Source organism: Bubalus bubalis, chromosome 2, assembly GCF_019923935.1.
Source record: "Bubalus bubalis isolate 160015118507 breed Murrah chromosome 2, NDDB_SH_1, whole genome shotgun sequence".
Taxonomy (NCBI): Eukaryota; Metazoa; Chordata; class Mammalia; order Artiodactyla; family Bovidae; genus Bubalus; species Bubalus bubalis.
This window is the reverse complement of record NC_059158.1, coordinates 74,779,377-74,794,259: the sequence shown is the minus strand read 5'-3', so window position 1 is coordinate 74,794,259 and position 14,883 is coordinate 74,779,377. Positions and strand designations below refer to the sequence as shown.

General features: G+C 37.2%; 1 protein-coding gene across 1 annotated transcript in view; it reads right to left on the bottom strand.

The window, feature by feature from the left end:
- OLA1 (Obg like ATPase 1) overlaps positions 1 to 14,883 on the bottom strand; it is a 164,085-nt gene that overhangs the window by 43,147 nt on the left and 106,055 nt on the right. Inside the window, exons 6-7 of the mRNA XM_006063037.4 lie at positions 3,149 to 3,229; positions 2,742 to 2,839 (exon numbers count right to left, since the gene is read on the bottom strand). Of these exons, the coding sequence (XP_006063099.1) occupies positions 2,742 to 2,839; positions 3,149 to 3,229 (179 nt within the window). The remainder of the gene's footprint in view (positions 1 to 2,741; positions 2,840 to 3,148; positions 3,230 to 14,883) is intronic.

The window sequence follows — 14,883 nt, the reverse complement described above, 5'->3', positions numbered from 1 at the left end:
GACAAAAACGTAATAACAATGGCTGCATAGTTTCATTCATTCAAAGCATAATAATATATAATAATAATAATAATAAAGGTTTTGTGGATTTCCCTTACAACATCTGGCTTACTGTCATCTGATCACAACTCACCTGTCACTAACCTAGCTGCCATGTTAGCTTTTCTTCAGGGGCTAGGTCTTAATCATAAATGAATGAAATGACTAATTCAACATTGATAAAACCAGTGATGATTGGGGCTATTCTGGTGTTTACATCTTTCAAAAGGTCAATACACCTACTGAGTAGCACAATAGACTTATCTTTCAAAATGTTTACTTCTTTTCTAGGATTGAAAAATAACACATTAACATTTAAATTTAAAGTGAATTTTAGTAATTAAAATATAGTTTTAGTTTTCCTCTTGTGGCCAGAATCACACTTTTCCTCCTCTTTCCTGACCATTTAAAATAGTTTTCCAGATCTAAAAGACCCACGAAAATATTTATTACTGCTTCCTGCATTAGTTTTAATTTGCTACATTACATTATTTACTAACCTTAAAAAAATAAACCTTTTCTTCTGCTAAGGGAGCAGCTAATGCAAATGGAGCTGAGATATAAACATTACCAAAGAACAAGATGCTAACACAAATTTAAAGGATTTAGCAATTAAAATATATTTTAACTATTGACATCTGCTCACAATGTTGTAAGTGATGAAAACCTAGTGTTCATATCCTTCATAATAAAAATTTATGCTGCACTTTAATACAAAGGATGTGTTGCATAAACAGGGGATTTAAAGCTGTAGCAGAGTGGCTGAATGAAAGGAAAATGGCAATCTTTCTGGCTCCAGTAGATGCCATTCCCTATCGCACAATGTTTCCCACTCATAAATACATGACAAATACTTCCTCAATCATTTTTTACGAGCAGGGATGCACAGGGGGTAGTCAATGGCTAGCTTGAGGGAAAATAGGAACAGCAGGCGGCAGAAACTGTACAGAAAATGGCTATGTGGTAAATTCTCTTCTGGAACATCACTCAGTTACCCAGTCTTTGATCTTTCAGCTACAATTACACTAACTTCCACAAGATCTGACCCCCCCCACCCCCCAACAACCTCCACCAAACACACATACTCCCCAAACCAGATCATTAGTTACACATAAAATTCAAAATTTGGTTTTATAAATAGGATCATCCATACCTCTACATTTTTATAAATTAAAATTTGCTATTTAGACAAGAGTTTACTTTCAATTGGCTATAACCATATCATCATCACAACTGGTCTCACAAAAAACATGGGGTGTCTGGCGACAGCTAAATCACAGACTGGCGTCTCCCAAGCAGTCTGTCTACCATTAGGGTCTGGGAAATGGTATTTACTATACAATTAGAGCCAGGGAGTTCTACCTGTAATCATCCAAATACAGGTGTGAGAAGCCCCTTTGGGCAAGGAAACTGACTCATCCCTTTTCATGTAAACTTTGGTGTCTGTATCGTTTCACCGAGCCTCAGGAAACCTTAACATTCGCACTACAATGAGATTTATTAACTGAAGTCAAATAATACATTTTAAAATTCCTTCCCAAAGGTAACAATTTTTAACATATTAATCATGAAATCTGTAAGAATTGTATATAAGAAGTAAGACAGAACTATTTATTTTAAAGTTAATTATCTATTGGAGGATACGGACCAGTCAGACCATGTCAGGTTCATGCTTTCTAGAACATTACCAATAAAGAGGCCAAATTCAGTTTCCTATCAGGAGCACAAACTGTCTTACAGTAATATCAAGAGGGCATTTTTAGTTGCAGTAATTTCACAGAATTTATTCTAATGATTTATTGGAGTTAACCATCTGACATTAATTATTGTTTTGGCTTCCAGTCTATGAATGTTTATTTTTCAGTTTAAAGCTTCTCACTCTTTGATATCATATGGAAATGAGAATTTTTAATGGAAAATTGAAACCATGTGCATCTAAGTACTTAATGAAGTACAGGGAAAAAAACGACAATATATTTTAGGAGAATTCAGATATTTTGCTTTGGATAGCTTTGGCTTGTAGGCTTAACAGCATAAAATACTGAGACTCCAGTGAGTACTATGCCAAATGTGTACATGCCCTTATATTACATGAACATATGATTTTTTGAAGCTACAAGTGAACAAAAAGGAAAACTTGCACATTTTGGTTACATGTCAAAAATGACAATCAATACATGAGTGCATCGTTTTTACATTTGTATGTTTTAAACAAATACCTGATCTTTCCTTCCACCGTACAGTATTTTTAATTAAAAAAAATGTTTTTAAAGCATTCAATCTGGATTTTAAAACTTATGTCCAGCTATGATCCCAAGCAGGTATTTTAAAGTCATATAAAACATCAACAAAGTTAAAATACCCTAGATTAAAAAGTTTTATTGCTCTAACTACATTTATTCTCATTTTGCAAAGGAAAAAACATCAATGTCTATTCAATTTAAGTTTGATAATTAAATATGTATACTTCAATACTGCCTAATGTAATTCCTTTTTTTCCCCCCTTAAGTTCTCTCAGTGTAAATCATTCGGAGACTCATCTCAAAATGTTAACAACAGGCAAAGCTTTCCCATCCATTTTAAAGTTTTTAATAATAAGGAGAAATGTATTAAAATCAAACATAGCAGTAAGTACATATGTGTGTGTTTGTATGTGTATAGATATGATATATAAGGGTATATCTGGACAGAAAAAAACTTACCATTTGTTTTTCTTTCTAATGTAGTCTTTTTCGGAAAGATTAACCAAGTAGACCATTGGTTTTGAAGTCAGAAATAAGTGTTTATTCAATACTTCAATCTAAAGTGGGAGACAGAAAAAGAATCCTTTTTAAAAGTTGAGTAAATAAAGTCATTGAAGAACTTGAAAGAAAATTATATTTAAACAAGTAGCCATTTTTATTTTTATAGATTTTGTTTCTTAAAGATTAGTTGTCATGAAATAACAGGAGTAGAGAAAAAGAAAAACGTAACAAGTTTGGGAATAAGAAATCATTGAGAGAAATAAAAGTTTTACTAGGCAGAATAATAAGTGAAAAATAATGACAACTTTAACTTGTTCTCTAAGAAATCAAAGGTAATAATAGATGACATCATATTTATAACTTACCTCTTTGTCATTCCAATCATGATAGAATCGAACAGGTTTCTTTTGATCTATAACCCAGGATTTGACTTTGCACATTATGTCCTATATACAATTGGAAAAAAAGTAAATACAAGATGAATACTAAGCATTTAGACACTAAGTATTAAAAGTTTTCAAACCCTCAAAATAAAAACAAAGTCAACTTTTTTTATGAAAAGAGAACTGAGTCACACAAATCATTTTCAATATCTCATTAAAAAACCAAATAGCAATGAAACTATGTGGCATTAACATTTTAACATGTGAAATGTGGAGTACTAGCAAAGTCAGTAATAATCTTTAAAATTTCAAGACAATTAAAACACACCAAAGTCTACAAGAGTTAATAACATTTCAATTCTATTGAGTGATGTTAATTGCAAGATAAACATGTTATTAATTAGGAAATGGGGGGATACTGGAAAAATACTGAATCATAATTTTTCCTTAAAAAGAAAAACAAAATAGATGAAATTGAGCCTATTATTGATGATCTAGCCTCCAAAATATTAAATCAGCTGACCAAAACCCTTTTTATTCTGAATTAATTTTTTGCCGACACCTTCTCCCTGCCCACTTCTCCTGTCCCTGGCTCCAAACCCCCAGCCTCCCACAACCTGCCAAAGCCTCCATTACACAATGGCAAGAGCCCTGCACTGGTGACCTCCAACCAGCTGCATTCACTTTCAGAACATCTCTCTCTGCTGGAAATCTAAAGGCCTTTTAGTTAGCAAGCTAGTGTGCATTCAGAAGGAGTAACTGCAGGAAGAGCCCAATGTGCTTTGTTTCTCTGGCCTTTCTTCACAGAAAGATTAATCATCTGTGAAATGGAAACGGCAAACAGCAAGTGACACAAACTGAACCCTTCAAGCCTTTCCTCATCAGTTTTGTGGTTCTGAATCTAAAAGCTGCGTGTGGCAAGGTTCTCCTTACAGGCAGGTGTTAATAAAAGGCTCTTGGGTCTGAAAGGTCAAACTTAGCTCTTCCAGAAGAAGTGCGTTTGAGAGTCATCTGTTTTTTGTTGTTGTTGTTAAAGGTAACTTATGAGTATGTTTAAATATGCATTTCTCAAATTTTATTGTAATATACAATTATTAGTAATAGAGGTCTTAGATTTTCATTGATATGTTACTTTATCATAAATCAGTGAGTCTTCTATAAATATCTACTTATTAAATTACCTCAATATTTAGTACACCTTCCTTCCAAATCTTGCTGTTACCAACAGGAAAAATAAGGCAAAAGCTCTATATCCTTAGATCCTGATTTGAAACCCTCCAGGAAAAAGACTTCCCACAGACTTTAACAAGGAAGGGGCAAGCTAAAAACTTTTAATGAAATCTAACATGTTCTGCTTAAGAATAATCACTTTTACTCTTCTATAACTGAATTTCACTCATAAATGTTTAAAAGTGGCTAATGTAACACCATTTCCTACAAGAAGATCAAAGTGCTATATTACAAATGCATTATGATTAAAAAAGCCCTGTGCAGCCTTGCTATTAACTGTTCTTTAAACCCTAAAAGGCTTCCCATAGATCTCACTTGGCACTGCGTATACAACCTTTGACAAGTAATGTAGACCATTTTTATTCATTGCCTAAAATTGTAGGCAATTATGTGCGTCACACTGGCCACCTGCAAATTCTGAATGCCTGCTCCAGTTGTCAGTGCAAAAAACTAATGTCGGAGGGGATTAATCTAGGGGGAGAGAGTCCTCTTTAATGGCTCCAGCAGGTGAAATGGCCCAGCTGGTTACTATGATGAGTGGCCAGAACAGCTTATGTAGAGACATGCAACAAGATTATACAAAAGAAGGAGAAAACAGTGGTACCATCTTATATTTGGCTCTATTAGTTTTTTTTTTCAATTAAAAAAAGGAGAAGAAAACAGACAAAGGAAAGCCAAACCAAAAATAAGGAAGGAAATTAAATCTTAATCATATAAAAAGTGTAAAATACTTTCGAAACCATAAATATTTTTATGAATCCAAAGGGTCTCAATAAATGCTGATTGCTAGTGAAGGAATTTCAGAATTTCACTTGCATTTTTAATTAACTGGACCATGACTTCAGACATAGAGATCTTATCATGAAATCTTTTTCGCACTAGTTTTTTTTCCTCTTTCTCACTAACATATCATATTATAAATAAGGAGCACTCACAGTTTAGATAAAGAAAATTAACTCATAATTTAAGTTCTAAAGCAGTATATTCACTAAAGCCACGTACAAATCTTCTTAGAAAAATTTATAGATTATAACCAAGTTTTTAAACAGTTGAATGTAAAAATACTTAAAGATTTAAAATATTTATTTTAAACTCAACACTCTCTTAAATATCCCCACAAAAGATTTAACAGCCAAGAAAAGACACCTTAGATTACTAAGATGTCAGTTTTACTTAAGACAAATCAAAAATAGATTGCTCTCAGATGAGATTATCTTATGTAAATGATCATTACATGATATAGTACCAAACTGCACAGTTCTTACAGTAAAAATTAATTTTTAGTTTTAGCAAAATTAAAGATGTTATGTTCCTTATCTGACAAACTTCTGATCAAATGAAAGAAAACATTTGGACTTCTGTGCATAAAATATTTAATGGATTGACTGAATTTTTTCTTATGCTTGAATATATACACAGATATAGTAATAATTATGTTTAGAACAATATTCCTTTAACTGAATGCAGTTAACTGAAAAAGTAATCTATAAGAATACATACTTAACCTACTTTTAACAAATTAGACCACAATAAAAACATTAAATAAAAAAACTAATGCTTGATGCATCAGAAGTTACTTTATAATTTTGTATTTCTTTAGTTAACATCGTTACATGGAAATACAGATGTAGGAAGAGGGCAGTTCTGATAACCTTAACAAATTCCTCATTTTCAAAATAAATTCTGTACATGATGAAGATTATGCAAAAATTCCTAGTCATTTGAATTTTTTTGGTTATATGGCAAAAACATGAGTATACTAACTTGAGGTAACCATTTAATGCTTAAATTCAGGAATAAATCCTAGATCCACCACTCACCCATCTATAACCTATTACTTCATTGATAAATTGCAGATAAAGATGCTATCTACCTTCTGGAGGTTGTTATAAAGTTCAAAATGCATATAAGGTGTTTAGTATATGTCTTGGCAGAGTAAGTTCTCAAGAAATGTGAGTTGTCATTGCTATTACGATTATTGAAAAATACTAATGATCTACAAAATGGCAATACAGTCTCTTGGGTACTCCTTTAAAGCAAACATCTTCTCCAACTGGAATAATTGCTCATTAGTCCTTTTCTTAAATTTCTGATGATTACCAATAATACTGGTTTTCTTAGTGAAATATCAATTCAGGGTTCTAGTCTTAACATTCTATAAGGACTAGCTTTTGCTGATCTACGCTTTAACTACCAAAAAAACAATCCAAATTCACCTTGAACATTTTGCTGTTCTGCCCTGACTCTTCTTATTAACAATAGCCTCATATTTACACTTCAGAAATGTTCTATGTTTTTGGTGTAGTTTATTACTGTCATTGTTAATAGCAGTTGTAATATATTTAGACTCGGAAAGGACGTGTGACTTGCCTAAATTCTGATTGCCAGTGAGGGGCAGACCTGAGATTCAGATTCAGGTCTAAGTGACTCAAAAACTCACTTTCTGTCCAACCACCCTGGCTTGTTGTCTTCCTTGGAAGTGGATGTGTTAGTCACTCAGTCGTGTCCGACTCTTGTGACCCCATGTATTGCAGCCCGCCAGGCTCCTCTGTCCATGGAATTCTCTGTAATTACTCCTTGGTTAGCCTAGGCATTCCAAGGCTGTTATTCAATGTCCTCATCCTCATTCCATTGTCATCAGGAAAATTCAGTATTACTAGTTGGTTACAATATCTGATTGTCAATCCATGTACCACAAAAATAGTATTTTCTTTACAGACACTACCATAACCTATGGACAGAGGAGCCTGGCAGGCTATATAGTCCATGGGGTCACAAAGAATTGGACATGACTTAGCAACTGAACACCATAACCAAGTTATGTTATATAACCCATAACTAGATTTTTCCAACTACTTGACTTCTCTATTTTGTATTCTTTAGTTCCCAAAGCAGAAATTATTAGTTCATGATCCATAAATGGAATTCAGGAATTTCCTAATATCCTGAAATTGTATTAAAGTTCTATGTTTATGTACCTTTGAAGGATAACGGCACACATCTTCCAAATGCTTTTAAAAAGGATTCACAATCCAAAAATCCAAGAACCATGGTTATGAGTGACTCCATGGCAATGTTCCAAGGCCCCAACAACAGTCAATGAAGTATATGTTCTAGGTTCATGGACTCCCAGATTTGCAGTCCGAGACACTGACCTAAAACTTGCTTCAGCCAGACTCTGCACTCAAAATTCATCTATTCTTATCAAAACCATCCTGATTAAAATTTTAGCCACTATAAAGTTTATCTAACACAATTACAATTAAAATCATAATAGGGTTGTTGGAGAACATTACAAATTAAATATATCATTATTCTAGAAAATGAACTGCTTTAGAGGTAAGTTTTGGGCTTCCCTGGTAGCTCAGATGGTAAAGAATCCGCCTGTAATGTGGGAGACCTGGGTTTGATCCCTGGGTTCTGAAGATCCCCTGGAGGAGGGCATGGCAACCCACTCCAGTTTTCTTGCCTGGAGAATCCCAAGGACAGAGGAGCCTGGCAGGCTACAGTCCATGGGATCGCAAAGAGTTGGAATGACTGAGCGACTAAGCACAGCACAGAGAAAAATAAGTATTAAAAGTTAGTTTTACTACATATTTAAATAAATCATAAAGCTACAATAATTAGAACAGTTTGATACTAGCACAAAAAGAGAGGTAAAGATTAAAAACAACCTAAAACACATTAATTGGAGATTTATTAACAAATTATGGGATATTTATAGAACAGTTTTCATGCAAGGAAAAATGTTCAAAATACACTGCTAAGTTAAAAAAAAAAGCAGATTCAGAACAAAGGAAAGAAATTAAGAATATGGATATTACTGTCAAACAGATTTGGGCTCAATTCTTGGTTCTGCCACTTTCTAGTTGTGTAGCTTTGGGACAGCTATTGAACCTGAACCTGTTTGTTTCTGTAAAATTGGGATAGTAATGCCAATTCAACATACGATGATTATGAGGATTAAATGAGAAAATGAATGTAAAGGTCAGGTGTGCCCATGGGCCTCTGATATGCGAATACCCCATCTGCCTACCCAGGCCCCATTACCTGTTGGACGGCAGATCCTCACAAAGCATGTGTGTGGGTGTATGTATGTGTGTGAGTGAGAGCTCCTGAGGTGGGGGAAGGTCTGGACATCATGGAGCAGAACTGACTCAGGACAGAGAAAGGGGCCAGAGGTTAGCACAGCCGGGAGGACCCCAACTTACATGCACGCAATAAACATTCCATAGATATTAAGTATTATTATTTATGGCAAAATGGCATAATGTGATTCCATTTGTGGTTCTGAAACTATATATAATACATATAAATAAATGTACTCATAAAACGAAACTGGATAGATGTCTTATCAAACTGGTAGCAACTGAAATCTGGAAGATTGGATTCCAGAGAGATTTTCCTTTTCTGCCTTATTTTTAAAAATTACAATGATATTTTATTTATTTTTAACCAATAAATGCTATCTTTAAAACTGGGGGGAAAAAAATAAAGGTATATTTACAGGGTGAAGGGGAAGGGAGGACTTGATCTATTTTCTGCTCACCCTCTGTAAGCCTCAAATTTGATGGCTAACTAGATAGCTTTGGGGAAAAGGCAATGGCATCCCACTCCAGTACTCCTGCCTGGAATATCCCATGGATGGAGGAGCCTGGTAGGCTGCAGTCCATGGGGTCGCTAAGAGTCGGACATGACTGAGCGACTTCACTTTCACTTTTCACTTTCATGCATTGGAGAAGGAAATGGCAACCCACTCCAGTGTTCTTGCCTGGAAAATCCCAGGGATGGGGGAGCCTGGTGGGCTGCCGTCTATGGGGTCGCACAGAGTCGGACACGACTGAAGACTTAGTAGCACCAGCAGCAGATAGCTTTGGCAGTTTATCAAGGTGACTCACACTTGCTGCCGCTGCTGCTAAGTTATGTCAGTTGTGTCCGACTCTGTGCGACCCCAGAGACGGCAGCCCACCAGGCTCCCCTGTCCCTAGGATTCTCCAAACAAGAACACTGGAGTGGGTTGCCATTTCCTCTTTCAATATATGAAAGTGAAAAGTGAAAGTGAAGTCGTGTCCAACTCTTAGCGACCTCATGGACTGTAGCCTACCAGGCTCCTCCATCCATGGATTTGCCAGGCAAGAGTACTGGAATGCGTTGCCATTGCCTTCTCCGGCTTTTACTCTGCAATAATTACAGCTTCCAAGCCTGGCACTTCTCTCTAGCCAAACCCAGTACCCTAAAACCTGAGGCTAATAACCAGATGAGCTGACCTATGCTGGTTTGGTGGGTTTAACACATACAGCCAACAATGCACTCAGACCAAAAGAATGGGGGGCAAGGCCTCCAGCTCAAAGTAGTCTGGCTAGAAGTCCACTAACACAGGTTCCTCCTGCTCCAATCAAGCATTCCCTTTAAACATCCCAAACTGAGGAATGTCCAATCTACACTTTCATCATGAAATAGAATGCTACCATATTCCAAGTTGAAATTTAGCATCTGCTTGAATCACAGTAATCCAAGTCCATGCCCTAACCAGTAATGCTGAAGAAGCTGAAGTTGAATGGTTCTATGAAGACCTACAAGACCTTCTAGAACTAACACACCAAAAAGATGTCCTTCTCATTATAGGGGACTGGAAAGCAAAAGTAGGAAGTCAAGAAACACCTGGAGTAACAGGCAAATTAAGCCTTGGAGTACAGAATGAAGCAGGGCAAAGGCTAATAGAGTTCTGCCAAGAGAACACACTGGTCATAGCAAACTCCCTCTTCCAACAACACAAGAGAAGACTCTACACATAGACATCACCAGATGGTCAACACCGAAATCAGACTGATTATATTCTCTGTAGCCAAAGATGGAGAAGCTCTATACAGTCAGCAAAAACAAGACCGGGAGCTGACTGTGGCTCAGATCATGAACTCCTTATTGCCAAATTCAGACTTAAATTGAAGAAAGTGGGGAAAACCACTAGACCATTCAGGTATGACCTAAATCAAATCCCTTATGACTATACAGTGGAAGTGAGAAATAAATTTAGGGGATTAGATCTGACAGAGTGCCTGATGAACTAAGGACGGAGGTTCAAGACATTGTATAGGAGAATGTATAGGAGGAATCAAGACCATCACCAAGAAAAAGAAATGAAAAAAAGCAAAAAGGCTGTCTGAGGAGGCCTTACAAATAGCTGTGAAAAGAAGAGAAGTGAAAAGCAAAGGAGAAAAGGAAAGATAAACCCATTTGAATGCAGAGTTCAAAAGAATAGCAAGGAGAGATAAGAAAAACTTCCTCAGCGATCAATGCAAAGAAATAGAGGAAAACAATAGAATAGGAAAGACTAGAGATCTCCAAGAAAATTAGAGATAGCAAGGGAACATTTCATGCAAAGGTGGGCTCAATAAAGGACAGAAATGGTATGGACCTAACAGAAGCAGAAGATATTAAGAAGAGGTGGCAAGAATACACAGAAGAACTGTACAAAAAAGATCTTCACGACCTAGATAATCATGATGGTGTGATCACTCACACTCACCTAGAGCCAGACATCGTGGAATGTGAAGTCAAGTGGGCCTTAGGAAGCATCACTATGAACAAAGCTAGAGGAGGTGATGGAATTCCAGTTAAGCTATTTCAAATCCTGAAAGATGATGCTGTTAAAGTGCTACACTCAATATGTCAGCAAATTTGGAAAACTCAGCAGTGGCCACAGGACTGGAAAAGGTCAGTTTTCATTCCAATCCCAAAGAAAGGCAATGCCAAAGACTGCTCAAACTACCGCACAATTGCACTCATCTCACACGCTAGTAAAGTAATGCTCAAAATTCTCCAAGCCAGGCTTCAGCAATACATGAACCATGAACTTCCAGATGTTCAAGCTGGTTTTAGAAAAGGCAGAGGAACCAGAGATCAAATTGCCAAAATCCACTGGATCATGGAAAAAGCAAGAGAGTTTCAGAAAAACATCTATTTCTGCTTTATTGACTATGCCAAAGCCTTTGACTGTGTGGATCACAATAAACTATGGAAAATTCTGAAGAAGATGGGAATACCAGACCACACTGACCTGCCTCTTGAGAAACCTATATGCAGATCAGGAAGCAACAGTTAGAACTGGACATGAAACAACAGACTGGTTCCAAATAGGAAAAGGAGTACATCAAGGCTGTATACTGTCACCCTGCTTATTTAACTTATATGCAGAGTACATCATGAGAAACGCTGGGCTGGAAGAAGCACAAGCTGGAATCAAGATTGCGAGGAGAAATATCAATAACCTCAGATATGCAGATGACACCACCCTTATGGCTGAAAGTGAAGAAGAACTGAAGAGCCTTTTGATGAAAGTGAAAGAGGAGAGTGAAAAAGTTGGCTTAAAGCTCAACATCCAGAAAACTACGATCATGGCAGCTGGTCCCATCATTTCAAGGCAAACAGATGGGGAAACAGTGGCTGACTTTATTTTGGGGGGCTCCAAAATCACTGCAGATGGTGACTGCAGCCATGAAATTAAAAGACGCTTACTCCTTGGAAGGAAAGTTATGACCAACCTAGACAGCATATTGAAAAGCAGAGATATTATGTTGTCAACAAAGGTCCATCTAGTCAAAGCTATGGTTTTTCCAGTAGTCATAAATGGATGTGAGAGTTGGACTATAAAGAAAGCTGAGTGCCAAAGAATTGATGCTTTTGAACTGTGGTGTTGGAGAAGACTCTTTAGAGTCCCTTGGACTGCAAGGAAATGCAACCAGTCCATTCTAAAGGAGATCAGTCCTGCGTGTTCATTGGAAGGACTGATGTTGAAGCTGAAACTCCAATACTTTGGCCACCTGATGCGAAGAGCTGACTCATTTGAAAAGACCCTGATGCTGGGAAAGATTGAGGGCAGGAGGAGAAGAGGATGACAGAGGATGAGATGGTTGGATGGCATCATCAATTCAATGGATATGGGTTTGGGTGGACTCCGGGAATTGGTGATGGACAGGGAGGGCTGGCATGCTGCAGTCCATGGGGTTGCAAATAGTCGGACAGGACTGAGCAACTGAACTGAGTCAGAATATTGAGCATTTGTTGCTCTACTAGATGAATGCTGCTAAGGGGTGCGGAATGTTCTCCAAGACTTAAAATGATAGATTAACTCTAGCAATAACCTGCTACAATGTACATTGGCAGATGTTTGTTTTCAGTTATGTGATTCACTTAAGCAAATAGTGTAAACTTAAAACAGCAATGTCCCTGAACCCTGTTGACTATATTCCTGAACCCTGTTGACTGTAAAGTGGCAACCTGGATGGAAACCAATTCATTTTTGAGGTACAGATCTCAGCAGAAGATTTGACCATTACTAGGAAGACAACATGAAGAAGGCAATGGCCACCCACTCCAGTACTCTTGCCTGGAAAATCCCATGGACGGAAGAGCCTGGTAGGCTGCAGTCCATGGGGTCGCTAAGAGTCGGACACAACTGAGCGACTTCACTTTCAATTTTCCCTTTCATGCATTGGAGAGGGAAATGGCAACCCACTCCAGTGTTCTTGCCTGGAGAATCCCAGGGATGGCGGAGTCTGGTGGGCTGCTGTCTATGGGGTCGCACAGAGTCGGACACAACTGAAGTGACTTAGCAGCAGCAGCAGCACCAGGAAGACAACAGGGCTTCCCTGGTGGCTCAGATGGTAAAAGAATCTGCCTACAACACAGGAAACCTGAGTTCAATCCCTGGGTTGGGGAGATCCTCTGGAGAAAGGAACGGCTACCCAATCCAGTATTCTTGCCTGGAAAATTCCATGGACAGAGAAGCCTGGCAGGCTGCAGTACATGGGGTCGCAAAAAGTTGGACATGACTGAGCGACTAACCCTTTCACTGTTCACAAAGATGGCAACTACTCCTATGATTCCCATAAATTAGTCGGAATGGATTTTACCATGTTCAAGGAAAGACAAAGGGAACAGGAAAAGCCTACAAATCTGATTTTAATGAAAAGGCTACTGAATAAGGAGTGTCATAAAGGAAGAGGAAAACAATCACATACCATCAATACCCTCTTAATGAATCATTTTGCATACTTGGCAGAATGCAAAAAGATAGAGCATCTATGAAATAGAAGCATGAGGCCATAAAGAGAGAATAGTGTGAGGTTAGAAAAAATGGAAAAGATGTCAAGAGTGCTGATGAACTAAGATAGATTTTTAAGGAAGCCAAAATCAAAGTAGGAAAAAAGAAATCCAAATTGAAGATTCACCTTATATGGCAGAATATAATCAGTGGCTTGGAGGCCAAACTTGAACAGGGGTTATACTGAAGTATAACATAAACTCAGTGTAACATACATAAGTGTACAGCTTGATGAAGTATCACAGAATAAGCAGATGCATGTAACTACTAACTGATCAACACAGAATATTATTAGCAATGCAGTCACCATGTTCCCCTCCTCTCCAGAGATAATCACTTCCTGGCTTTTTTGCACCACAAGCTGGCTCGTTATTAAAATTTATGAAAATAAAATCATACAGTAAGTATTGTTTGGGTCCAGCTTCTTTCCTTCAACATTGTTTGTGAAATTCATCCACACTGTTAAATAAGCTGTGGTGTGTTTTTTCTTTGCCACGTAATATTCCATCATAGGAATATAACCTCAATTTATCTATAGTATTGATAGACACTTCGGTTATTTATACTTTAAACCTCTTACAATAAAGCTGGTATAAACATTCTTGTACAGGCATTTTAGTAAATTTACGCATGCATTTCTCTTGAGCATATACCTAAGACAGTTTTAGGTCACAGGTTTACTCTAACTTAGTATACATTGCTAATCAGTTTTCAGAAGCAGATGTACTAATTTACACTCACATCAACACTGTCTAAGAATTTCATTTGCTTCTCATTTCCTCCAACACTCAGACTGTCAATTTTCTTATGGTAAAAGTGTGAAAGCGTTAGTCACTCAGTTGTGTCCGACTCTTTGCAACCCCATGGACTGTATGGACTGTAGCTCACCAGGTTCCTCTGTCCATGTGATTCTCCAGGCAAGAATACTGGACTGGGTTGCCATGCCCTCCTCCAGGGGATCTTCCTGGCCCAGGGGTCTCACCCAAGTCTCTTGTATTTCCTGTAATGGCAAGCTTACCTTTCCAAATTCTGTTTAGTAAAAGTCCTAATTTTAATGTAGCCCACTTTAAAAATATTTTCCATTATGATTACTGCTTTTTGTTTCTGGTTTAAAAAAATATTTGTTTATTCCATGGTCATAAAATATTCTATGTTATATCAATATTATAGATGCTTTATTCTCTAAATTTCACCTTTTACTCTGTAAACTTCACCTTTTGAGTGTAGTGTGAGGTGGGTGAGAACTTATTTTCTCACCCACAAAGATATCCAACTGTCCTAACACTATTTCTTTTTTTCTTTTTAATTGATTTATTTTTGGTTATGCAGGGTCTTTGTTGTTGCACGGATATTTCTCTCGTTGCAGAGAGTGGGGCTAGTCTCT